This window comes from Sorex fumeus, unplaced genomic scaffold, assembly GCF_029834395.1.
Source record: "Sorex fumeus unplaced genomic scaffold, SorFum_2.1 ptg000022l, whole genome shotgun sequence".
In the NCBI taxonomy this organism is placed as follows: Eukaryota; Metazoa; Chordata; class Mammalia; order Eulipotyphla; family Soricidae; genus Sorex; species Sorex fumeus.
The window spans coordinates 6,644-31,857 of record NW_026606079.1 but is presented as its reverse complement, the minus strand read 5'-3'; the positions used below and the strand labels follow the sequence as shown (position 1 = coordinate 31,857).

The window sequence follows — 25,214 nt, the reverse complement described above, 5'->3', positions numbered from 1 at the left end:
AGACTCCCACGCTCCCAGCCCCTCACCCCTCCCTTGAGTGCTCCCCTGAGCCCTGTGCTGCGTGTTCTCCCCACATCCCAGAACTTCCCAGACGCCCCACAGTCGCCTGGGGCGCGGCCGCCAGGGGGAGCGGGGCTGGCCTGGGCGGGAGGCAGCTCCCCTGGGCCCCGCACCCCGCCAGGGTGTGCCAGGTCCCGGCAGGTCTTCGGGCTGTGCCCTCATTGCCCCTCTGAGAAGGAGCCGGGTGGGCGCTGGGCTGGCACGCGCCCACCCTCCAGGACAGGCTGGCCGGGCGCTGTGCGGGGCAGAGGGGGGATCCCAAGGCTGACCCATCCTTCTAGCAGCCCGGCAGACTCAGGCTCAGCCTGGTACCCACCCAACTCTCACGATGGCACCCGGTGGGGGGTGGGGTCCAGAAGCCCTGGGCATGCGCTGTCTCCTGGCGGAGGCTGAACCCACTTCTGTGGCCCTGGGGTCCCTGGCACCAACTCTGTGGCTCCGTCTGGAGGGGGCGGGGCCCAGGCGCCTCCCAGTGCCCGCCCCCCACCCCCTGGCAGAGGGCGGCGGCAACAGGGCTGTTTGGGGCCTTGGAGATGAGATGTCTCACCAAGAGACGTATCTGGCCAGGACAGCGGGGGCGGGGATGGGCACGGTGGCACAGCTTGAGTGGAGACCCGACATCCTCCCAGTCACGGGCGAATGGGCTCAGTCTAGCCACCGTAGGCGGCATCTCGGGGTGGGGGAGGCCGGTGCTGGGGGGTGGCCACCCCTTGACTGCTTTCCGAGGTCAGCCTCCCCTCCCAGGGGAGCCTTGCCCCAGGCCACCTGGGAGCACCAGGCTGACACCCTCCGTCCTCTTTGGCCACCAGTCCTGGGCTGCTTTCCTCCGCCTCCTCCAGCCTCCAGGGTAGACCTCTGTTAATGTGGCCAGCAGCTGTGTCTGCCTGGGAGAGTGGACGCTCTCCCGCCGAGTTGCTGCTTTCACTCGCGATGCCGGGAGGCCAGGCCACCCGGAGCCCTTTGGGGTGCGCAGGGGAGCGCAGCTCAGCTTGGAGAGGCGGCTGGGGGCGCGTCCGTCCGGGCTCCGCGGCGGCTAGGGGCCCGGCTCGTGGTGGCTGCAGACCACGCCGGCGTCCTCCTGGTGGCCGCAATTGTGGCGGCCCACGCCCCGGTGGCTGCAGTCCAGCAGGTTGGCCTCGGCGCCCGTGCAGCGTACGTCGTCCAGCAGGATGGGCAGCGCGCGGCCCTCCCCGAACTCGGCGCGCTTGGCGGCCCGCACGGCGTGCGCGAAGCCCAGCTGGCGGCACACCACGGTGGCCGCGCGACTGTCCCACGCGTCGTCGCACACCGTGCCCCAGCGGCCGCCCGCGAACACCTCCACGCGCCCGCTGCCCGGGCCCAGGCCGGCGGGGGACACCAGGCGCACGGCGCCGCGGCGGGGCGCAGGGTGGTCCGTGGGGCTCGGCCGGCCGCGGGCCCGCCCCTGGTTGCCCTTCCGGCCCCCGGGCCGCCGCGTGGGGCGGGGCGGTCGCCGCGTGGACCCCGACGGGGCGGCCGTGGGGCGGCTGCCGCGGCGGGGCGGCTGCGTGGGCGCGCGCGCTGGCGGGCGCCGGGTGCCCTCGGGCCTCCGGATGAACTCTGTGCAGGAGGTGGGAACAGCCCGTCAGGGGGACCCAGACCCCAGACCGAAGCCCCAGCCCCCACTTCAGTGCCTGGAACCCAGACCTGCCCGCCCTCCCGGGACCCCCTCCCTGCGCCTAGCCGAACCCTCACTCTGAGCCCTGGCTCACGAGGGGCAGAGGGGTGATGGGTCCAGACTCATCTGGACCCAGCTGCTGAGGACTGGGCCAGTTCTGCTGGCAGGGGACAATCCAGCACCTGGACCCTGCCCCTGTCCCCCCAGATTTGCAGCCCGAGACCTGCCCGGGCCCCCTCAGGAGGACCAGCAGGAGCTGGGGGAAGCTGGGACCCAGGGGCCCAGGGCGGGCAGGGATGAGGCAGAGAGGTCACTTCCCAGAACGCCCCCCCCTCCAGCATACCCAAGTAGACAGGCCCAGCGAGGAGCCGGTACCCCAGACACGGGGTCACATGGGGCGAGTCTCAGGGACAGCAGCTCAGCCCTCGGCCCATCTGGGCCAATCCCCATGGACTCCCTGACGAGGGCTGAGAAAGGACCCCCATGACGGCAGGCAGGGGCTGGCAGCCACCGCCCAGACACCTCTGAACCTTCAGAGAAGGGCTCATAGCCCTAGGATGCCGGGATGGCCACACCTTTGCCCCCAGACCTGGGGCAGCCAGGCAGGGGTTGGGCTGCTCTGAGCCCCAGGGTCCCACCCACAGCAGGTCCCAGCCCTGGAACCAGAGCTTCCCAACGCCCAGCGCCCTTCTTCCCATGGGGCTGGTGCCCCCACCACCCAGACACCCCTTCCCCCACCGGGCTGGTGCCCCCACCACCCAGACACCCCTTCCCCCACTGGGCTGGTGCCCCATCACCCAGATGCCCAACCTCCCCGTTCTCTGCCCCCCCCAAGCCCCTTGCCCCCAAGGATCTGCTGGAGCACCCTGGCCCCGGGCAGGGGAGTCTGTGGCTTTGAGAAGCAGGGGCCCACAGTTCCAGTTGGCAGATGCCTCAGGTCCTGCTCGCCGGGAGACAGGGACCCTGGGCTCGGAGCCACGAATCCAGGCCCCTGGGTTCCCAGAGGGGCAAAGGAATAAAGGGAAGGGACAGAGGACAGCGGGGGCCCTCCAGGTGCCCGTGCTGGTCCCAGGCACCACCAGCAGTGACGCCTGAGCAGAGCCAGGGGCTGCCCCAAACCCAAACCAAACCAGCAGAAAAGAAAGTCGGGCCAGGGGCTAGAGCGATAGCACAGCGGGAGGACATTTGCCTTGCACACGGTCGACCCGGGTTCGATTCCCAGCATCCAGCATCCCATATGATCCCTGTGCACCCCATACAACTCTGAATGTGACCCAAAAAGCAAAAAAAAAAAAAAGTCGGGCCAGAGAGTACCCTGCAGGCTGAGCACAGGCTGTGTGTGCAGGGAGACCCCCAGCACCACCCAAACACAGCTGGGAGCAGCCCCCCAAAAAACAACTAATAAAAAGAACTAGAAGGGGGCTGGGGTGATAGCACAGCGGGTAGGGTGTTTGCCTTGCACGCAGCTGACCCGGGTTTGATTCCCAGCATCCCATATGGTCCCCCGAGCACCGCCAGGAGTAACTCCTGAGTGCAGAGCCAGGAGTAACCCCTGTGCATTGCTGGGTGTGACCCAAAAAGGAAAAAAAAAAAGAACTAGAAGACCAAGCCCAGGGGTGGCTCCCGCCTCACCCTGCCCCATGCTGGTCAGTGCTCGACTCTGGGGGCAGCTGTCCAGCCGGGCCCTAAGTCCACCTCCCTGGGGGGCTGCTGGGAACCCGTCCCCGAGACTCTCCATGGGGCTCCCCCCTCCCCACAACAGGCCTCCCGGAAAGGCGGCTGGGCCGTGCCTGGCACGGCTGGACTTGGGGCCTCGCCCTCTGCCCGCCCTGCTGGGCCTGGCACATTTCAGCCCCCGCCTCAGCCCTGACCCTGGCACGGCGCACACCAGGGCCTGGGGCCTGGCACTGATGTGTCGGGTGTGGCAGGTGTGGGCTGGAGGAGTCCAGACAGCCCCGGAGGCCGGGTGGGGAAGTGGGGGGCTGCAGGCGCCCCTCCTGCCCGCCCGCTAGTACTTACTTTCCTTGGGCACGAAGGGGATGAGGCGGCTCTTCACCTTCACCTCAGTGGGCTCAATCTGGCACTTGCCCGGGGGTGCCCGCCTGCCAACACACAGGAGGAAGTCAGGGCCGGGGAAGAGGGCAGGGCTCAGGAGCAGAGACGGTGCCACTTCTGCACCCCTGCAGACACCTCTCCCCCTGCAGCTGTTTCTTTCTTTCATTCTTTCTTTTATTTTTTTTGGGGGGTCACACTCAGTATTGCTCAGGAGTTACTCTTGGCTCTGCATTCAGGAATCACTCCTGGCAGTGCTTGGGGGACCCTATGGGATGCTGGGAATCGAACCCGCGTCGGCCGTGTGCAAGGCAAACGCCCTACCCGCTGTGTTATAGCTCCAGCCCCGGGGTCTGTGTTTCTGCGGGCACTGAGGCAGGGAGTGTTCTCTGCTTAGGGAAGCGGGGAGGAAGGTGAGCACAGGAGTCTGAGTCTCCTGGACTTGGGGCCCCCAAAGGCTGGACCCTCACTTTCATGGCTTTGGGGCTGCAGATCTGGGGGGTTATGGGGGACCCACGCTGTCCAGCTTGGGGCAGAAATGTCATAGTTTCATCAGCCCGACAGGGGTCCCCAGGATGCCCCGAGGCAGGGAAGCCAAGGGGGTTGAAGAGCCCCAGCAGGCTGGGCGGAGCTGGGCCGGGTTGGCAGCCTCCGCTACAGGGAACGGCCCTGTTCAGTTTCGTCCGTAAGGAAATGACATTAAAACCTTCCTCAGGGGGCCCGGGAGACGCTGTCGGCACTGACCCCGGCATGCCCGGGGTCCACCCCCACCCTTGGCACACCCTTGGCCCCCTGAGCACTGCTGGGTGTGGCTCCCACAACCCAAGCGAAGTAATTTTTCACTCTCCTGAAGGGGGCGCTGTTCGTGTCAGCGTGTGCGGGCAGCGCAGGAGGGCCGGAAGGTCACTTCTCCCCTCCCCCACCCCGCTCCCCGACCAGAATCCAGGACGGTTCTGGCCCCGTGGGCTCAGGCCAAAAACAAACCAGCAACCAGCTCAGCGTCCGAGGCGTGGACAGGCCAGCCAGGACACGGGGAGCCCAGTGACAATCTCGGCCCCCCTGCGAGGGATGTTGCAAGCAGGACTATTTGTGCAAAAATGGGGCAAATAGATGACACAGCCCAACGCCAGGCCCCGGGACGCCCAGAGGCACCTCAGGAGGTGGTGGAAGGAGGCGGAGGTGCTGCAGACAGGGACTCCTGGTGGCAGACCGTCCCCACCAGAGCAAGCTGCGGGGACCAGGAGACAGGACGCAGAGGCCAGGCGGGGGCGCGGCTGGAGTTTAGCTGACCGGGTGGGCCTGGTGGTCTGCCGAGCGGGCGCAGGAGTAACGAGAAATACCGCCATCCCTGCCGCTCACGTCCAGCTCCAAAGAATTCTAAAGTATAAAGACCTGACCTGGGGCTGGAGCGATAGCACAGCAGGTAGGGCGTTTGCCTTGCACGCAGCAGACCCGGGTTTGACTCCCAGCATCCCATACGGTCCCCCGAGCACTGCCAGGAGTAATTCCTGAGTCCATGAGCCAGAAGTAACCCTTGTGCATCGCCAGGTGTGTGACCCAAAAAGAAAAAAAAAAAACCTGACCCTAGGGTCTGGGCTGGCTCCTTGCCAGGCCAGTCAAAGACCTGAGGTCCAGCCTGGTGCCCAGCTCTCATCCCGGGACTGTCCACTCCCCAGGGCCACCGAGCATGACCCTCAGGCATGGCTGGTGTCCCCCCTCAGTATGTATGCATAGGTCAGCGGAGAGGACGTCCAGCTGGGTTTTGATCCCCAGCACCCCTGAGCACTGCCAGGAGTGATTCCTGAGCACAGAGCCAGGAGTACGTCCTGAGCACTGCTGGGTGTGGTTCTAAAACCAAAAAACTAAAAATCAAGGGACTGGAGCAATAGCACAGCAGGTAGGGCGTTTGCCTTGCATGCGGCCAACCCAGGTTCGATTCCCAGTATCCCATATGGTCCCCTGAGCACTGCCAGGAGTAATTCCTGAGTACAGAGCCAGGAGTCAGCCCTGAGCATCGCCAGGTGTGACCCAAAAAGCAAAAAAAAAAAAAACCCGCATGCACATGTCCCGAGCCCTGGGGGTCAGCCGCGGGGACAAGGGTCCAGCATACGTGGGTCCCCGAGTTTGATCCCCTGCTCCCTGCAGGTCCTAAGCATTCCCTCTTTACCAAGTGTGGCTTTTGGGCCCCGGCCCTCTCCACGGTCCCCTCCGCTGTGGGGCAAAGCTAGACGTGGAGCTGGCAGGGCCCAGCGCCCCTGGCCTGCCCCGTGCCCCCCTCCCCCCGGCCGGGCTGCCCTGTCCAGTCTGCCCAGGCCAGGTGGGCTCTCACCTGGAGGGGTCGATCACTTTGTACACAACCCCACGGGCAGCCGTTGCGCTGGGCACAGCCGTGGACAGGAAGTACAGCTCCCCTGGGGGAAGAGGCAGGCGTGAGGAGGTGGACGGGAGCCGCCCAGGATGGGGGACCCCGACAGCCCAGCTGTGAGGGGCTCACTCGGGGACCACCCAGACGGGACTCTGGCTCCCGACTCACCACCCGCTCTGGGCATCCGGCAGGCAGTGACCTCCTGATCTCTGCGCCCTGACTTTTCCCTGCCTCCCCCTACCTGGGCACACCCCATGGGAAGAGTCAGGGTGCTAAGCACACCCTGAGCCTGAATGCACCCGTGGGACCCGCATGTGGCCCTTGTCACTGCCACCGTCACCCAGGTCTCAGATGGTCCCTTCGGAGCCTCCATTTCTGCCATAGCTTTGGGGTTCCGGTAAAAACGTGCCCTGATCCCCATGGGAAAGGCCCATTCCCACATTGCTGGGGCCACATCATCCCCATCTTCCAGGTGGGAACAGGCTCAGAGAGGTCAAGTGAACACTCCAACATCACACAGCTGGTGCATGAGTAAGCCAGGCCGGGGACATGGGGACATGAGCTGTCCCAGGGCCACACCTATGCAGGGCCACACCTATGCACTTGGGTGTCAGGGGCAGCAGCAGGAGCTCCCATAGCTGCAGACGGGATGTTTCCCCAGGGGAAGGCTGGGTGGGTGGTGGTGAAGAGTAGTCAGGGAGGGCTGCCTGGAGGTGGCGGTGAGGCTCAAGGCCCAGGGAGCGGGGGGGGGGGCCGTTGTGGGGGGGTTTCCAGGAAGGGAAGACACTTGAGGGTGGGAGCTTCGGGTGCTGAATGGTGACTGGGCAGGCTTCGGGGTGGAAAGGGGGTCAAGAAGTCACATGGTGATGCCACCCCCCCTGCAGGAGGAAGTGGGTACTGTGTGTTCAGGAGTGCACCCTGCAGCCCCCAAGCATGCGCAGCCCCCCTCCCCCCTGCCCCCCTCCTCTCAGGGCCAGGCCAGCTGGAAGCCTCTCTAGGAGGCCTGGCTGGTCCCCGGGACCAGCTGGTCCCAGTTCCCCAGCTGGAAAGTGCCAGAGTTGCCCCAGGCACACTCCGAGGTCCCTTCCAGACATGATGGGCAGAGGGACCCCATCAGCACTGGCCCCAGGGTCCTGCCGGGCATGGGGGAGGAGGGGCTCACACTTCTCAGGCATGGAGAGGACCTGCAGAGACAGAAGGTGGAGGGGGCGAGGCCGGCGGGGGCCCCGGGATCAGCACCTTCCGGGGCCACATACGGCTCGAGAAGGGACAGTCCTTTCTGTTTGTCCTTCTGGTCCTAGTGTCCTTTGAGGAAGGGCCTGGGAACCGTACAGCCAGGCCTTGATTGTGTGTGCATGTGTGTGTGTGTGTGTGTGTGCACGTGAGTATGTATATGTGTCTGCACTGTACTGCCAGGCCTTGACTGTGTGTGCATATGTGTGTGTGCGTGCGTGAGTATGCATTTGTGTCTGCACATTCGTGTGCATGCGTGCATGTACATGTGCATGCATGTGTGTGTGAGAATGTTATGCGTGTATATAACATGTATATGTGTGAGTGGAATGTATGTGTATGTATTTGTGCAAGCATGCAAAAGTGTATATGCATGTGAGTGTGTGTACGTGTGTGTGTGAGGCAGGAGGGAGCAGACCCCCCTCCTTCCCACATTAACCCCTTACTGGCCAAGTAAAAGGGCTTCTGGGGCCCCGTGGGGACATGGGGGTGGGCACTGGGGCCGCTGCTGGGAGATTCTCATTCTGGCGGGTCAAAACTCCACAAAACTTTCCCAGCCCGGGCCCTGGAAGGCTCTGGGCTCTGGGCCCGCGGGGGCCACCCCTTGAAAGGGCCCCTGGGTGGGCATTGCCTAGCAACCCCCAAGCATGCATCAGCCCCCGCTGTCAGGAACAATCCCAGGCTGAGGACAAAGGCCAGAGGCGGGAGCCGGGCCCAGCCCCCTGACCCCTTCTCCTCACCCCTCCACCACCCACCCATGGCTGAAAACAGTCCCGAGGGGGCAGCCCCACCGCCAGGCAAGAGGGTGCCCACCCCGGGGAAGATGGGGCTCATTCACAGGTCCCATGGGCCGCCATCGGGAACCCGGAGGGGGCTCTAGTGTCCAGGATTTGTTTCCAGGCCAAGTTTACATCCGTCCCACCCACTGGTGCCCGAGGCTCTACACCCGCCCACCCCTGCCGGTGCTGGGACCTTCTCGCCCACCTTCCCATGAGCAGCAGACTCTTGGGCCCTTCAGACTTGAGACCCGGGGGCTTTCAGATCCCCACCAGCAGGGGGCCCTCCGCCTCCTCATCCTCCCCAGGCCAGCAGGGGGTGCTCCCTGAGCTCATCCTCCTGCTGACCAGCAGGGGGTACTCCCAGGCCTTGTCATCCCCCGCCAGCAGGGGGTGCTCCCTGAGCTCATCCTCCTGCCGACCAGCAGGGGGTGCTCCCAGGCCTTGTCATCCCCTGCCAGCAGGGGGCGCTCCCTGAGCTCATCCTCCTGCCGACCAGCAGGGGGGTGCTCCCAGGCTTTGTCATCCCCCGCCAGCAGGGGGCGCTCCCTGAGCTCATCCTCCTGCCGACCAGCAGGGGGTGCTCCCAGGCCTTGTCATCCCCCCGCCAGCAGGAGGCGCTCCCCTCCTCGCCCTCCCCCAGCCAGCAGGGGCGCTCCCCGGCCCTGTCCGCCCCTGACCAGCAGGTCCCTCACCTCGTTCATCCCATCTGCCAGCAGGGGGCGCTCCCCAGTCTCGTCCTCCCCAGGCCAGCAGGGGGCACTACCCCCCTCGTCCTGCCGCTACAAGCAGGGGGCGCTCCCCGCCTCATCCTTCCCTGGCCAGCAGGGGGCGCTCCCCGCCTCGTCCTTCCCTGGCCAGCAGGGGGCGCTCACCGCCTCGTCCTCCCCCAGCCAGCAGGGGCGCTCCCCGGCCCTGTCCGCCCCTGACCAGCAGGTCCCTCACCTCGTTCATCCCATCTGCCAGCAGGGGGCGCTCCCCAGTCTCGTCCTCCCCAGGCCAGCAGGGGGCACTACCCGCCTCGTCCTGCTTCCACAAGCAGGGGGCGCTCCCCGCCTCATCCTTCCCTGGCCAGCAGGGGGCGCTCCCCGCCTCGTCCTCCCCCCGCCAGCAGGGGGCGCTCACCGGCCTCGTCCTCCCCGAAGGAGATGATGTGCCGGTGGTAGTGGTTGATGAGGCCCGGGAAGGCGCAGGTCTGGCCCTGGCCCATGCAGATCTCACTGTAGCGCCACTGGCCCGTCTCCGCGTGCTCCCGGAGCGACATGAGGCGCCTGCGGGGGACGCTGAGCTGTGGGGGCGAGCCCAGCGTCATGCCTTCCGGGGGCTGCCCGCCCCCGCGACCTGAGCCCCCCTCCCGGGCAGCCGGGATGCCCAGAGCCCTCTCCCGGTGGCCTCGTGGGCAGCAGCCCGCCCCTCTGCCATGGCAGGAGTCGTGGGGCCGGGCACAGAGCTCGCCCCGCGGCGGCTCCCAGACCACGCTGAGGCCTGACGTGGCACAATCGCTGGGTGCAAAAACGCTTCGGCTCCCGTTTCCCCAACAAACAAACTCGCTTGGCTCTTCATCTCTGAGACCCGCAGGGCCTGGCGGGGGTCGGCCTGGCTTCCCCACGCGCCTGAGAGATCAGGTGCAGGGAGCATCCCACTCCAGCAGAACACGCGGAGCTGGGGTGCGGTGTGACGACTTCTGTGTGTGTGTGCATGTGTGTGTGTGCGTGTGTGTGTATGCATGTGCATGTGACTCTGTGCATGTGTGTGCACATGTGTGAGTGGTGTATGCACGTGTGTGTGCGCGTGTGTGAGTGCGTGTTTGCATGTGTGTGCATGTGCGTATGCACATGTGTGTGCGCATGTGTGTGCATGCATATGCATGTGAGTGCACGCGTGTGCATGTGTGTGTACAAGTGTGTGCATGTGAGTGTGTGCGTGTGTATGTGCATGTGCGTATGCACGTGTGTGCGCATGTGTGTGTGCATGTGTGCATGCATATGCATGTGAGTGTGAGTGCATGTGTGCATGTGTGCATGTTTGTACATGTATGTGCATGTGAGTGTGCATGTGTGTATGCACAGGGTGTGCATGCACGTGTGTGCATGTGTGTGTGCATGTGTGTTCATGCGTGTGTGTGAGTGGGGGGACATGCAGCCCTCAGGACAGGAGTCCCCTCAGGAATGCTGGGGGACACAGTGGACAGACTGGGAACAGCAGGGTCCCTTCTCGAGGCTGCGCCCCCCTCCTGCCCACGTCACATAAGCCCCCAATAGCCACAAGAGTGCGACCCACGCCAAGGCCATCAGCTGCTCTGCAAGGCTCTGGCGGTGCCCGGGGCACTGGGGGCCAGCAAAGTCTTGGGGGAAGATGAGAGTCTGAAAGACCCCAGCCTTCACCAGGGGCACCTGCTGGCCTCCTCCTGGGGTCCCGGGCAGGCCCCGAGCCCCTGGCAGCAGCCGTCAGGGTACAAGGTGGGTCTTGGAGCCCAAGCCACTTACCCGCTCATGAAATCTCCAAAAATGTAGAGTCCATTCAGGTTGGGGTACTCGCAGCCGCGGTACACGTAGCCCCCCGTGACAGACTTGCCCAGCTTGTGTGGGTAGGCGAAGATGGGCAGCACGTCATCTGCAGGGGGACAGCGGGGTGAGTGGTGTCCGGGCCACCCACAGAGCCACGCAGGACCGGGTGGGGGAAGAGGAACCCTAACGGCCCCCGAGGGAGGAGTGACCGGCTGGCAAGGCCGAGGGACCTGGGTTTGTGGGGACGGGAGCAGGAATCTGGAGAGGGGAGGGTCACAGTGCGGGAGCGGAGGGGTCCGGGTCGGGGTCCCCGGGGGAGCAGAGTTGGGGAGAGATGTCCCCGATGGAAATCGTTATTTAGGGATGCAGGGAGGGGAGCAGGTGCCAAGAGGGTCCCCAGGCGCGTCATGGGTGAGACCCGGGTATGGCACACAGCAAGGTGCAGGGTTCCCTGGGCAGCACTGATGCTGACAGGGGTGGGTAGGGAAGGGTCGCAGGGTGAGCAGGGAGGAGCAAGGGGGGGTGGAAGGGGACTCAGGAGGTGGGGGGAGGGGCGGGGGTGCAGGTGGAGGTGGGGGGGCAGGGTTGGTCGGGTGGGCAAGGCTGGTGGAGAAGGCGGGAAGAATAGGCAGGGGTAGAAGCAGGAGTGGGCAGGGGAACAGGTAGAGCGGGCAGGGCCGGCTTGCTGGGGGCGGACAGGGCGGGGGTGGGGGGGCGGGGCGGCAGGGGGCGTTGGGCAGGGAAGGGGCACGGGGGTGGGTGGGATGGGGGACAGGCAGGGTCCGAGTGTGGGGGGTTTGGGCAGAGCGGGGAGTGTGGGGGCGGGCAGGGCTGGGGCGTGGGGGGGTTGGTGGGTAGGGTGGGGGCGGGCAGGGTGGGGCCTGGGGTGGGGCGGGCAGGGTCGGGGCATGGGGGCGCTGGGCGGGGCGGGGATGCGGGCGGGGGGTCAGGCAGGGCTGGGGCGCAGGGGGCGGGCAGAGCGGGCGCGCGGGGGTTGGTGGTCAGGGTGGGGCGCAGGGGGGGCGGGCAGGGTTGGGGCGTGGGGGGCGCTGGGCAGGGCAGGGGTGCGGGGGTCAGGCAGGGCTGGGGCGCAGGGAGTGGGCAGGGCTGGGGCGTGAGGGGTTGGTGGGCAAGGTGGGACGGGGGGGGGGGCGGCGGGCAGGGTCGGGGTGTGGGAACGCTGGGCAGGGATGCGTGGGGGACAGGCAGGGCGGGTGCGCGGGGGGGGGGGGGGAGCGGGCAGATTGGGGCGTGGGGGGCGCTGGGCAGGGGTGCGGGGGGGGGGGTCAGGCAGGGCTGGGGCGTGGGGGTTGGTGGGCGGGGCGGGGGGCGCGGGGCGCGGCGTCACCCAGCGAGGCGTTGGCGCACAGGCTGCGGTCGTAGCACTCGAAGCCCTCCCGCGCGCGCCACCCGTAGTTGCGGCCGCGCTCCACCAGGTCCACCTCCTCGAAGCGGTTCTGGCCCACGTCCCCGCAGAAGAGGCGCCCGCGGCCCGCGCCTGTGGCGGGGTCGCCGCGGTCGAAGGAGCATCGCCACATGTTGCGCACGCCCAGCGCGTAGACCTCGGGCCGCGCCGCGGGGTCGCGCACGAACGGGTTGTCGGGCGGGATGCGGTACGGGGGGTCGCGGGCCGCGGGGTCCACGTCCAGGCGCAGCACCTTGCCCAGCAGCGCCGACCTGCGGGGGTCGGGGAGGCGCCGGCTGGGGACCCGCTGCGACCCCCACCCGGCGGGCGGTGCCAGGTCAGACCCAGCGAGGCCAGTCACCTCGGGGGTCCCCCGTCCCCTCCCCCCACAGGCCTTCAGGGGTGGGTCCAGGTCCCTGTGCTGACACCCGCAGCGCGTCTTTTTTTGTTTTTTCTTTTTGGGTCACACCCGGCAATGCACAGGGGTTACTCCTGGTTCATGCACTCAGGAATTACTTCTGGCGGTGCTCGGGGGACCCTATGGGATGCTGGGAATCGAACCTAGGTCCGCTGTGCTATTGCTCCAGCCCCCGCAGCGCGTCTTTGAGAGGGCTCAAAGCGTTGAGCGCTGACCTGCACGCTGCATGCCCGAGGTCAGTGCCTGGCACTGTGTGGCCAGCTGAGCCCTCACCAGGCAGCCCCTGAGCACTGGCTGTAGCCCCGAACGAACCCAAACCAGCAGCTGGAGAGAGTACAAAGGGCGGGACTGCTCTGGGTTGGAGCCCCCACACCCATAGGCGGGACCCCTCAGCACAGAGCCCGGAGTGAGCCCTGAGCACTTCCAGGTGTTCTCCAAAACAGAAGCACACCCAAAACACCCTCATAACCAGCCTTTCAGGGTGGGGGTCCTACTGTGACCCCCCATTTCACAGGTGGGGCTTGAAAGGTCACAGATCCAGGGGCCAGGGCCATAGCACAGAAGGCGGGGCCCTGGCCTTGCACGTGGCTGACGCAGGTTCGATTCCCGGCACCCACAGAGTCCCTGGAGCCCCACCAGGAGTGAGCGCTGGGCACAGAGCAGGAGTCAGCCCTGAGCACAGCCGGCTGTGGTCCCCAAACAAGAAGAAGATCCCAGATGCACAGGGTGGTAGCCTGAGCCCAGCCCCCAAAGCCAAGCTCTTTCCCGCGCCCCCCCCAACCCTCAGCCCCCCTGCCCTAGGGTGCAGCCCCTCTGTCCCGCCTGCAGGTGGGCTGACCTAGAGCGAAACGTGGCTCTTTGACGCTTTCTCTGCCTGTCTGGGCCCACCTATGACCCCCAGTGCCCAGCCAGAAGGCGGGAAGAGTTTGCGAGTCTCATTTCTGCACCTGCAACCCGGAGACTGGTGCGTCTGGGGCATCAGTCACGTGCCTGAGTGACACAGGGCGGGAGAGAGCAGCGCGCTGGACCCCTAGGTGGGGGTCCTTGCTCTCTGTCACCTGGGGGAGCCACACGGGGACAGAGATTGGACAGTCTCCGCTGCGGCCAGGGCACCCTGCGTTCCACTGGCCACCCCGGCCTCAGAGATGGAACTGGAGTTCTGGGCGGGGAGATCCTTAGGCAAGGGGAGCTCACAGCAGCCCTGGGAGCCCCGTCTCCCCCCTCCCCTGCCCTCCCTCCCTCTCTCCCTCCATCTCTCTCCCTCTCTCCATCCTTCCCTTCTCTCCTCCCTCTCTCCCTCTCACCTTCTCTCTCCATATCGCTCTCCCCCCTCTCTCCCCCCTCCTTTCCCCCGTCCTCCTCCTCTTCCTCCTCCTCCTCTTCCTTCTCCTCCTGCTCCACCTCTTCTTCCTCCTCCTCCTCCTTGCTTCACCCATGAGCACCTCTGGGCACACAGCTGCCTGCTCAGGGCTACTCATGGTCCTGCTCTCCTAACAGTGCTCAGGTGCTACTCTCCTAGAAGTGATCAGCACTGCTCTCCTAGCAGTGCTCAGGAGAGCCCCATAGGTGCAGGGATTAAAGCAGGGCCAGCAGGCTGTGGGGTGAGCCTCTTAACTTTCTCTCCCGCCCTCCCCAAAGGGAACATACTTGTTTTGGGAATTTCCAAATTTGCCAAAGGGGTCTCCGGCCATGCCCCCGTCTCCGGTGAAAATGTAGAGGTAGCCATCCTCGCCGAAGAGCAGCTGGCCCCCGTTGTGGTTCGAGGCCGGTTCTGCAATCTCCAGGATGATCCTGTGAGGCCCGCAAAGCCCCCACCACAAACAAACACGCACCAATCACCATCTCGGCCAAGCACAGCCGGGCCCGGCCTGAGCTTCTCCCCGGGGATGCCCCCTGCAAAATAAGGGCCTGGCAGACGCTCAGGAGCAAGGCCCCTTGCAAGCCAGCGAGGGTCCGAGCTCACCCCAGCACCAGCTCCCGTGGTCGTGGTCCCCCGGCTGGACCAAGTGTGCGTGACTGTGGTCTCTGGTCTCCGGAACCACAGACAAAGGGGTTTAAAATCCTGAAACCTGGCGGGAGCCGTAGCAGGAGGCCACTGACTGATCTTGGCTCTGTCCCCCGCCCGGCCAGGGGCCATCCCTGACCCCTGAGAGTAGAGCCCGGAGGTAGCCCTGGCCATCCCGGGTGCAACTCCCAAATTCCAAATTAACTGCTTTAAAACAAAAGGAAAAAAGAAATGGACCCAGACACTTGACTTCTTCACGATCAGAGACCTGGAACCAGCTGGCTAGTTTAGGGGTCCCCTGGCCCCCGCTGCGAGCGGGTGGGAGGTGCAGACTCTGGTCCACACTCGCCTTGGGCCACCTTCACTGCCTCGGGGGAAATGGCGGACACACAGAGACACACACACGCGCACAATTTCACATACACACATATACCCATAACACACACGTATCACATACGCATATGCACAAATACATATTCACACACACATGCACATACAATGCCCATGCACACACACACACACACACACACTTGCCTACCAGCTCGCTCTGGCCGGATGTGGCAGTGGACGCTACAAGAAGGGGGACTCAGGACAGCAGGGGGGCTGTGCTCAGGCAGCAGACACTCCGGGGTCCCAGGGAGGCTGCCCCCAGCCGTGTGGGTCAGCGGTCACCTCCCTGAGCTGAACCTCCGGACATGGGGCCATGCTTCTGACCGCAGGGTTTTGCGAGGACCAAAGAGGAGGAAGCACAGGCCAGTGGACACGGGAGTGAGGACACTCGCCCGGGTCGGTCTGCAAGCCACCCCTGCCCCAGGGCATAGGCCCCTCATGCGTCCACGCATATTAGAACACGAGGGGGTGCAGCTCGCTGGTGCCCTTGGTGTGGGGGCGCTTTCTGTTGGGGGGGGTGTTGCTGACTGCCGTGGGGCAGGGCTGCAGGTGAGTGTTGGCGGGTACTGCTGAGTGCTGGTGGGTACTGGTGAATGCTAGCAAGTGCTGGTGTGTACTGGTGAGTGTTGGCATGTACTGGTGAATGCTGGTGTGTACTGGTGAATGCTGGTACGTGCTGGTGTGTACTAGTGAATGCTGGGACATGCTGGTGTGTACTGGTGAGTGCTGGTGTGTACTAGTGAATGCTGAAACATGCTGGTGTGTACTGGTGAGTGCTGGTGTGTACTGGTGAGTGCTGGTATGTGCTGGTGTGTACTAGTGAATGCTGGGACATGCTGGTGTGTACTGGGGAATGCTGGTGTGTACTAGTGAATGCTGAAACATGCTGGTGTGTACTGGTGAGTGCTGGTGTGTACTGGTGAGTGCTGGTGTGTACTAGTGAATGCTGAAACATGCTGGTGTGTACTGGTGAATGATGGTGTGTCCTGATGAATTCTGGTACGTGCTGGTGTGTACTAGTGAATGCTGGGACATGCTGGTGTGTATTGGTGAGTGCTGGTACGTGCTGGTGTGTACTAGTGAATGCTGGGACATGCTGGTGTGTACTAGTGAATGCTGAAACATGCTGGTGTGTACTAGTGAATGCTGAAACATGCTGGTGTGTACTGGTGAATGCTGGTGTGTCCTGATGAATTCTGGTACGTGCTGGTGTGTACTAGTGAATGCTGGGACATGCTGGTGTGTACTGGTGAGTGCTGGTATGTGCTGGTGTGTACTAGTGAATGCTGGGACATGCTGGTGTGTACTAGTGAATGCTGAAACATGCTGGTGTGTACTGGTGAATGCTGGTGTGTCCTGATGAATGCTGGTACGTGCTGGTGTGTACTAGTGAATGCTGGGACATGCTGGTGTGTACTGGTGAATGCTGGTGTGTACTAGTGAATGCTGAAACATGCTGGTGTGTCCTGGTGAGTGCTGGTGTGTACTGGTGAATGCTGGTATATTCTGGTGTGTACTGGTGAGTGCTGGTAAGTGCTGGTGCTTGCAGGAGCATGCTGGTGAATGCTGGTGCATACCAGTGCAAATCGGTGCGTGCCAGTGCGTGCATGCCGGTGCACGCCAGCATGCACCGCTGCAGGATAGAGCATGCTGATGTACATGGGTATGTTCTGGTGTGTACTGGCGCAGCATATACTGGTCCATACTGGCCTTCCGGTGAGTACAGCGCACACTCCACACAGTGGTACGGGCTAGCGCAGACTAGTGCACGGGTGCCCGCTGGCTCCGACTGGGACAGACAGCCCGTGCCCCAGGACGGAGGCAGTATCTGCGGGGCACGCGAGACCCCTGCAGCCTCGCCTCCCCGCGCGGGGCTCCCGGAGACCACCACCTCTCAGACTCGTGGTCCACCACATTCGCGTCCTCCGCGGAGACCCGGAACTCGCTGATGCGGATGCGCTCGCGGAAGTCGGTGCCCACGGAGTAGTAGACGAAGAGGCGGCCGTTGTCGCGGAATTGGCGGTGGAAGGCGAGCCCCAGGAAGCCGCGCTCGTCGCCCTCCCAGGGCGAGGTGAGCACGGCGCGGCTGAGGTTCAGGAAGGGCGCGGCCAGGCGCGCGCGGTCGGGCAGGTACACCCACACCAGCCCCAGCTGCTCGGCCACGAAGAGGCGGTGGGTGCCGTCGTGCGCGTGCACCAGCGCCACGGGGTTGCGCAGCCCGTGGGCCGCCTCCTCCAGGCACAGCTGCAGGCAGCCCTGCGCGTCCGCGCGCACCTGGCCCAGGTCGGCGTTGAGGTGCGCCTGCACCAGCAGGTTGGGGTAGCAGTAGTCGGCGTCGTCCAGGGCCAGGTAGCGGCAGAGCTCGGCCTGGCTGCCCTCCCGCGCCCAGAGCTCGCGGTCGTCCGAGAGGTGTCGGAAGAGGCCGCGGCAGGTGGCCCACACGTCCAGGCAGTAGTCCTCACAGAGGCCGGGCACCGAGCGCAGCGGCGTGGACGGGTCCTCGGCGTCGTACAGGTGGGCGGCGTAGGGCGAGCATTCCTGCGGGGACAGCGCGCTCAGGGCTGGCCCCGAGTCTCCTAAAGAGCCGAACCCCGAGCCCCTCTGGGCCCCAGGCACGAGTCCCGCCCCCGTCCCTCTTGTCTGCAGGCTGGAAGGGAGGACCCAGCTCCGGCCCGACCAGTAGGACAGTGGTCAGGGCACTGGCCCTGTAAGAGGCTGACCCAGGTTTGATGCCAGGCACCACCGTAAGATCCCCCACGACGGGCTGGAGCCAGAGCATAGTGGGGAGGTCGTTTGCCTTGCACACGGCTGACCCGGGTTCGATTCCCAGCATCCCATAGGGTCCCCCCCCAGAGCGCTGCCAGGAGTAATTCCTGAGTGCAGAGCCAGGAGGAACCCCTGAGCACAGCTGGGTGTGACCCTAAATAAATAAATAAATAAATAAATAAATAAAAGATCCCCCTGAGCCCCACCAGGAGTAAACCCTGAGCACAGAGCCAGGAGTAAGCACTGAGTTCCTCAGGTATGGTCCAAAAGTCAGAATAAACCAAAAGAACAAAAGGACACCATTCAGGGGCTGGGGCGATGGCACAGCAGGTAGGGCATTTGCCTTGCACACGGCTGACCCGGGTTCGATTCCCAGCATCCCATAGGGTCCAGGAGTAATTCCTGAGTACATGAGCCAGGAGTAACCCCTGAGCATTGCTGGGTGTGACCCAAAAAGCAAAAAAAAAAAAGCTTCTCAGGCAGATTCTTTCAAAACGCAGTTCAGACATGCTGGAGAAGCAGCCCCCGCAGACCTGGGCAAGCCCTGTGGCCCCCTCTGCCCGGGGATGCCCTGATGAGGGGACCCAGAGTTAGCAGAGAGCAGGAGAGCAGGACGAGGTGCCCCAAGGATGCAGCGGGAGGACACCCGGGAACAGCCTGGATGCAGACCAGACACCACACGCACCTCTCTCCAGCTCTCCCGGAGAAAAATTTGAATTGTTAGCGGCTTCTGTACTAAAAATACGCTCGCTGGCTTGGACTAATGAGAAAGTTGGTCGATAAAGCCAAGTGGAGTGTGATAAGGAATGTTGAAAAACTTTCCCTGGGGGCTGGAGTGATCGGCCAGCGTGGCTGACCCGGGTTCAATTCTTGGCATTTTTCCCAGGCCATCTCACACCCCGCAACAACACAAACACTGAAGTGATGGAGATTAGATGAATGTTCCTCCGCGGGCTCAACTCAGCCAACAGCCTCAGTTCACGTGCTGGTACCTCCGTGATGCAGAGGCCCAGTCCCCAGGAACGGGTGGTGGGGGCGGGCCAGAGATGGGGTGGGGGTGGTTAGACCTGGATATGGGGGTACAGGGTGACCTTGCCTCTTTGTGGCCCCAATAATAGCTTACTTTCATTTGGGGTCAATAAGTCCTTTCCCGGGACCCGAGAGACAGCACAGCGGGGAGGGCGCTTGCCTTGGGTACAACCAGCATGGGTTCGATCCCCCACCTCCCATATGGTCTCCCCAGCCCCGCCAGGAGAGATTCCTGAGCACAGAGTCAGGAGCAAATCCTGACCGCAGCCTGGTGTGATCCAGAAACCAAAAGCAAAAAGAAAAGAAGGAAAAAGAAAGCTTCTCTCTGAGGCTGGAGCAATAGGCCGACCCGGGTTCAATTCCCAGCATCCCATATGGGCCCCCGAGCACTGCCAAGAGTGATTCCTGAGTGCAAAGCCAGGAGTAACCCCTGAGCATCGCCGGTTGTGACCCAAAAAGCAAAAAAAAAAGCTTCTCAGGCAGATTCTTTCACAAGGGACACGTCCTCCAAGAAGCCTTCCCTGACCACCCCCTTCTCCACCCCCCCCCCATTCCTCCCGGCCTCGGATGAAACCAAGAAACACCCTCCACCCCTCAGCAGGGGCCGGAGCTGGTGGGAAGGGCTGGGACATGGGCTTTGCATGCAGAGGCCGGAGCTCAGCCCAGCACTGCAGGGAGGAGGGAACCCTGAGCAACATCTCAGGGTGCTGGGTGGGACCCCAAACCAAAAAGTGAAGCTGCACCTTGGCCTTGTCACTTCTGAGTGTGCGTCCACCGTAACCGCACCCCGGAGATCCAGGCTAGGGGCCCCCGGGCTTACCCCTGAGAGTCTGCATGCTGTCCCCTGCAGCCCGTCCCCCCGCCCCCATGGGGGTCTGCCCAGCCTGGCCTCAGCGCCCAGAGCAGGATGAAAACCCTCATCACCTCCTCCAGGGAACCTGACTTCCGGTGGACAGGGCGGAAGGAGCTAGGCCATGGGCCAGGACGCAGACCCCGCGGGGAGGCCGGGGGAGGGGGGCGTCTCATCTCCATCCTCCAGAACAGACACCTCTGCACCCCTAATCTCTCAGGTCCCCTCTGCTGGCCCTTGGAGCTGGACTCTTGTAATCCTTTTTCCTTTGGGTGCTTGGGCCACACGCGGCGGTGCTCCAGGGTTACTCCTGGCTCTGTGCTCCGGGGGCCATACCGGACGTTGAGGACTGAACCCGTGGGCGCCGTGTGCCAGGCAAGCATGCCAAGCACTGTACAACCTTGCCACCTTGCCAGCACCCTTCCTCCTTTTATTTGTCTGCTTTGTGGGCTACACCCAGCTGTGCTCAAGGGTTCCCTCCGGCTCTGTGCTCAGGGGTCACTTCTGGCGGGCTCAGGGGACCCTATGGGATGGCCAGAATCCAACATCCCGTAGTTTGACTTGGCTGCGCGCAAGGCCAGCGCCCTTCCCGCTGTCCTGTGGCTCTGCCCCATTGGAACATCTTATCTCTGTGTCCCCCTCCCCCCCATGCCCCCCACCCCGGGAGAGCACCAGGCCCAGATGGGCTCTGACTTAGCCCTGCCCCCCACGGGGCTCAGGGTGCCCCCCCCAGGAGGGCCGACTTCTCCAGACGCACCCTGGCCCCTCCCAGGCAGGCCCGGGCTGGGTTCCAGGAGGCGGCCCCCCAGGACCCTGGCAGGCTGCCCTCTTGGCCACCAGCCCCGGCAACCGGCCAGGGGCCTCCGCCAGTCAGCGATCGTGGCTTTTGGTCACGCCGCCGCCGCCGTCTGCTCTCTGCGGCTGTGGCCATGTGCTCAGGAGTCGGCTGGCCTGGCCTCCGTCTGCCGCGCTGACGTGGGTGTCGGGCCGCGCTGGGCACCACCCGTGAGGGTGCCCCGGGGCTGGAGGGTCAGTGGCCCTGCCTGGGTGCACACACACTTTCGCAATCTCCAAAGCAGGGATCAGTGTGACCCCGGCACGGTGGGGAGGGACAGAGACGCAAACCAGCCACGGCCCACGACTCTCCCGGAACCCGCGTCTGTCTCACCCGCTGGTCTTTCTCCATTCACGCGTTTTCATGTGGGGAGACCGGGTTCTCTCACACACAGACTTCTCTCTCTCTCTCTCTCTCTCTCTCTTGCTCACTCCTCTCTCTCCCCCCTCCCTTCCTCTCTCTCCCTCTCTTCCTCTCTCCATCTGTTCCCTCTCTCCCTCTCTCTCTCCCTTCCTCTTTCTCTCCCTTTCTCTCTCTCTCCCTCTCTCTTCTCTCTCTCTCCCTCTCTTTCCCTCTCTCTCCCTCTTTCTCCCTCTCTCCCTCCCTCTCCTTCTCTCTCTCTCTCTCTCTCTCTCTCTCTCTCTCTCTCTCTCTCTTCACATCTTTCTAAACAAGTGCCAATAAAAAATGATCTTGTTGGGGCCGGAGCGATAGCATAGTGGGTAGGGCGTTTGCCTTGCACATGGCCGACCTGGGTTCGACCCCCGGCATCCCATATGGTCCCCCAAACACCGCCAGGAGTAATTCCTGAGTGCAGAGCCAGGAGGAACCCCTGAGCATCGCTTGGTGTGACCCATAAAGAAAAAAAAATGATCTTGCTTCACAAAGAAAAGAAAAAAAAAATCTGGCCACAGGCCCAGTGAGGTAGGTCCAGGTTCTTCACACCCGACAGGCCCTGCCGCTCACCACAACTCTCGTCCACACCGTGCCTGGGTCCCAGAGACGTTTCCCACCAGGAGCAGGGGCGGGGGCAGGGGACAGCAGCGAGTCCACCAGGCCCCGAGCAGGCCCTGCACGACAAAGCCAACCCAGAACTAGGAGGAGGAAGGGGTGACAGGGCGTCCACTGCTGCCCATCAGAGTGGCACCCTGGGCTCTGGGACCTTCACGCGGGGCTGACCTGTGCCCAGGCCAGCCCGACCCCACTGCCCGTGCACACACGAGCTCCAGCTGGGGTGATACGCAGAGACCCGGCTCCCCCACCCCTACATCCCCGCCCCCTCACCACCTTCCCCACCGCCCATGACCCTCTGTCCACCACACTCGGCGGTCACCGGGCTGTCCTTCGGCGCTGAGCTGGCTCCACTCCTGCCGTCTCCTCCCCCGGCCAGAGGAGGGTCACTGCCTGCCCGGGCAGGGTTCTAGACCCCCCTGGACCTCTGCCGCCCCTGGAGGGGGCACCCTCCAGGACTGGGGCTCTGGGGAGTCCAGCACAGGTGGGGACATCATGAAGGAAGGTCAGGGGCCAGAACGAGAGCACAGCTGGGAGGGTGTTTGCCTTGCACACGGCTGACCCGGGTTCAACCCCCGATATCCCATATGGTCCCCTGAGCACTGCCAGGAGTAATTCCCGAGTGCAGAGACAGGAGGAACCCCTGAGCATCGCAGGATGTGACCCAAAATAAACAATAATGATAATAATGAAAAGGGAGGTCGAGGCCCAGGGATGCACAGTGGCTCAGAACACCTGCCCGGTAGTCGGGAGACCATGAGTTCGATTCCCGACATCGCCCCAGGGAGCACTAACACCTCTGTCCTCCGGGACTGCCAGGGCTGCCGCTCAGTGTCCCGCAGTGCCCAGCAGGCCGTGTGCAGGCTAAGCTGCCCGTCCACCTTCCACCAACCAAACATCCCCCTCAACTGAGGCCAGGAAAGCGCCCTCAGAGCCCAGCAAACGCCTACAGCCGGGATGCTTTGAGCCTTGGGGGAGGGACTGAGTGGGGGACCCTATTAGACCCCTGGCACTGCCTGTGGTCCCTTGGGCAGCACCAGGGTCAGTCCTGAGCTCAGAACCAGGATCGGCTCCAATCATACACACACACACACACACACACACACACACACACACACATACACCCTGTGCGGGTTCTGGCAAGCGCCACACTTCAGAGAGTGGACTCTGGCTGTCACTGCTGGCAGTGTGGCAAAGGGGTCAGAGGGGGCCTGGCGGTCAGCCATCGGACGCTGCACCCATCAGCCTGTGTCCCTGGGTCTGTGTTCTTTTTTTTTTTTTTTTTGCTTTTTGGGTCACACCCGGCAATGCACAGGGGTTCCCCCTGGCTTCTGAGCTTAGGGACCATATGGGATGCTGGGAATCGAACCCGATTTGTCCGCATGCAAGGCAAACGCCCTACCCACTGTGCTATTGCTCCAGCCCTGGGTCTGTGTCCTTAAGGTCTGTGTTCAGAGCATGGCCAGTGAGGTTGTGTTGCACCTGCTGGACTATCGCTCAGACAGACGGACTCAGAAGAGGCCATGCCAGGCTCCCTCTTCCAGGAAGCCCCCCCAGGCTTGTCCAACCAGAACGTCCTGGGATTCTCCCAAGGCATCCCCCACCCCAATGTTAGTCGGCCTGGGGAAGTCTTTGGTGCTTCCTGGAAATAACCCACGTCTCTGTCCTGACAGAGCAAGGGGGAATTTGACGCTGGGCAGGGGACTTCCCGTGAGCCCCTTAGGCCCTGGGGCAGTGCCTGCCCAGCCCGGCCTGCAGAGGACCCTGCCTGGAGGTTCTGGAAGCAGCGTGGCCTCGGGGCCTCAGGGCTGTGAAGGGCAGTGGTCAGCAGGAAGATCCCGGCAGAGATCTCATGGCAGCCCCGGGGGCACGGGCCCCCGCACTGGAGCTGGGAGAGTATGGAGAAGGCCCTGAGGGTGGGGTATGACAGATGCCAGACCTGGGGGGTCCCGGCCCCACCTGTGAGCCCTGGGGGCCCCTGGCACAAAGGTCCAGCAGTGTTCCCTCCGAAGGCCTGGACATGGAAGCCCGGGTGCAGCTGGCCGGGGATCTCCAATGGGAACCCTGAGCAGTGCTCGGGAGTCCCCCACAGGACTCTGCACAAGCACCTTCCAGCTAAGAAGCACCTGGGGGTTGGGAACATCCTGGGTACCAGGCAGGGGCGGGATTCGAGGGAATCACAGTGCAGGGGGCTTCCCAGCCCCCTCTGTCCTCTGTTCTTCGGAGACCCTGGCGGCTAGGACTCAGCAGAGCCCAATGACTCTGGGGTGGTCCCAGCACAGCTGCCAGCGCCAACCCACCAGGAAAGCGTCATGGAGCCTGGGCTGCCCATCCAGGCTCTGTCCAGACATGAAGTCACTCCCAGACGCCTGGGGAGAGGGACCAGCCCTCCCCCCCACACACACACACACTCAAGGCTGCTCAAGGCCAGGGTAGCTCCGCGGGGATCTCCCACCCCAGCTGCCCACCGAGCCTGGCACAGAGTAAGTGCTCAGGAAATTCAGGAAGCGGCTCTGGGACTGCACCCAGCGGGTTCCCAGTCCAGGAACTTTCCGATTCTCCTGCCACGAGAAACACTCATGCACACACAGGAGGGTCCCCATCACCCCGCATTGCACCCCGGGCCCAGAGTGTGGCCACCAAGCGGCAGAACAGGCCCCCAAGCACCCCCTCTCTGGCTTTCTCTGATTGGCCCCTCCACCCCCACCCTGCCCCTTCCCATGGGCAAGAGAGAAAGCCCCACTGGAATCTCCCGCCAAACCCAGGCATGTGTCATTTGGTCAGTGTGGGCACCGGGGAGGGGCGCGCTGACCACCCCGACTTTGGTGCCACGGAAGCAGAGAGGCCTTCCCAGGATCAGACCGCCAGGACCTGGGCTAAGGTGTCCGAATCCACGCCAGCCCCGAGCGCCCCCCATGAGTGATGGAGACCCCCTCCCACAGCCCAGGGCAGCAGCAGACTCTGCCTCAGGGGACCCTCCAACTGGGGGGGTTCACCAGGGGGGACCCTGAAGGGCAGAGCCTTCCTGGAGGGGGCTCAGACCTGGGGTGAGGGACAGTCCCAGGTAGCTGCGTCCCCCAACGCCACGGACACCCCCAGGCCAGCTCGTCTATAAGGTCCCCTTGGGTACCCAACAGGGGGTGGGTGGGGGTGGAGAGCCCATCCATGCCAGCGGCCCCAAACTGCGGGAGCGCGGGCTTCTCTGCCCACAGGTAAACTGAGGCCCAGAGGCCCCCCGCCCCGCCCCCAACCCCCTCCCCCCAGCTCACAGAGCTCCGCACCGGGCCGAGCCGGACCGCCAGAGCCGGGGCGCCCCGCGGGCCACCTGCCCGGCGCAACTCACCTGGCACAGCAGGTCGAGCGCGTAGCCCGCGCAGGCTGCCCACTGGGCGGCGTCCACGCGCGCCGCCAGGGCCCCGAAGCGGCCGGCCAGCGCCTCGTCGCGCTCGGGGGTGCAGCAGCCGAAGGCCGAGTACTGCGCGCAGAAGCGCAGCGGCCGCGGCGGCCGGAACGGCGGCCTGAAGTCCAGGCACTGCGGGTGCCCAGCCGCGCCCAGCGCCCGCAGCGCCAGCAGCGCCAGCAGCGCCCCGGCCCCGCGCCCCGCCATGCCGCGCGCGCCCGCCGCCGCGCACCCCGGGGAGCCGCCGGCCGCGCCCCGCGCCCGCCCCTGCCGGGAAGGAAGGGGCGCCCCACCTCGGCTCCCTCCCGCCCGGCCAGCGCCGACCCTCCCACACGCAGCCCGCCCCGGGCACGGCCGCGGCGGGGGGCACTCGCCGGGACTCTGGAAAACGGGGTCACTGTGACAGTGGGAGGGTCGAGGAGGGTCACTCTGGACAAGAACTGATGCTGAAAGCAGGTCAAGGGGGGCGGGTATCG

General features: G+C 64.3%; 1 protein-coding gene across 1 annotated transcript; it reads right to left on the bottom strand.

Moving 5' to 3' along the window:
• Positions 1-1,070: 1,070 nt before the first annotated feature.
• Positions 1,071-24,952, bottom strand: HHIPL1 (HHIP like 1). Its single transcript, XM_056113707.1, has 9 exons — positions 24,682-24,952; positions 16,739-17,385; positions 14,100-14,243; positions 11,978-12,306; positions 10,609-10,735; positions 9,248-9,393; positions 6,078-6,159; positions 3,716-3,798; positions 1,071-1,638 (listed from the first exon to the last, which is right to left on the bottom strand). Exons 1-9 carry the CDS (start codon positions 24,943-24,945, stop codon positions 1,094-1,096), a joined length of 2,367 nt encoding a protein of 788 aa, XP_055969682.1. The 5' UTR covers positions 24,946-24,952; the 3' UTR covers positions 1,071-1,093.
• Positions 24,953-25,214: the final 262 nt, after the last annotated feature.

Bases quoted from the DNA above. Each gene is read 5' to 3' on its own strand.
- HHIPL1 (XM_056113707.1), bottom strand. From the start codon at position 24,945: ATGGCGGGGCGCGGGGCCGGGGCGCTGCTGGCGCTGCTGGCGCTGCGG. The intron at 12,307-14,099 runs GTATGTTCCCTT...CGACCCCCGCAG, and splicing joins TTTGGAAATTCCCAAAACAA to GTCGGCGCTGCTGGGCAAGG. The intron at 6,160-9,247 runs GTGAGCGCCCCC...CTCTTCCCCCAG, and splicing joins CTTCGGGGAGGACGAGGCCG to GGGAGCTGTACTTCCTGTCC.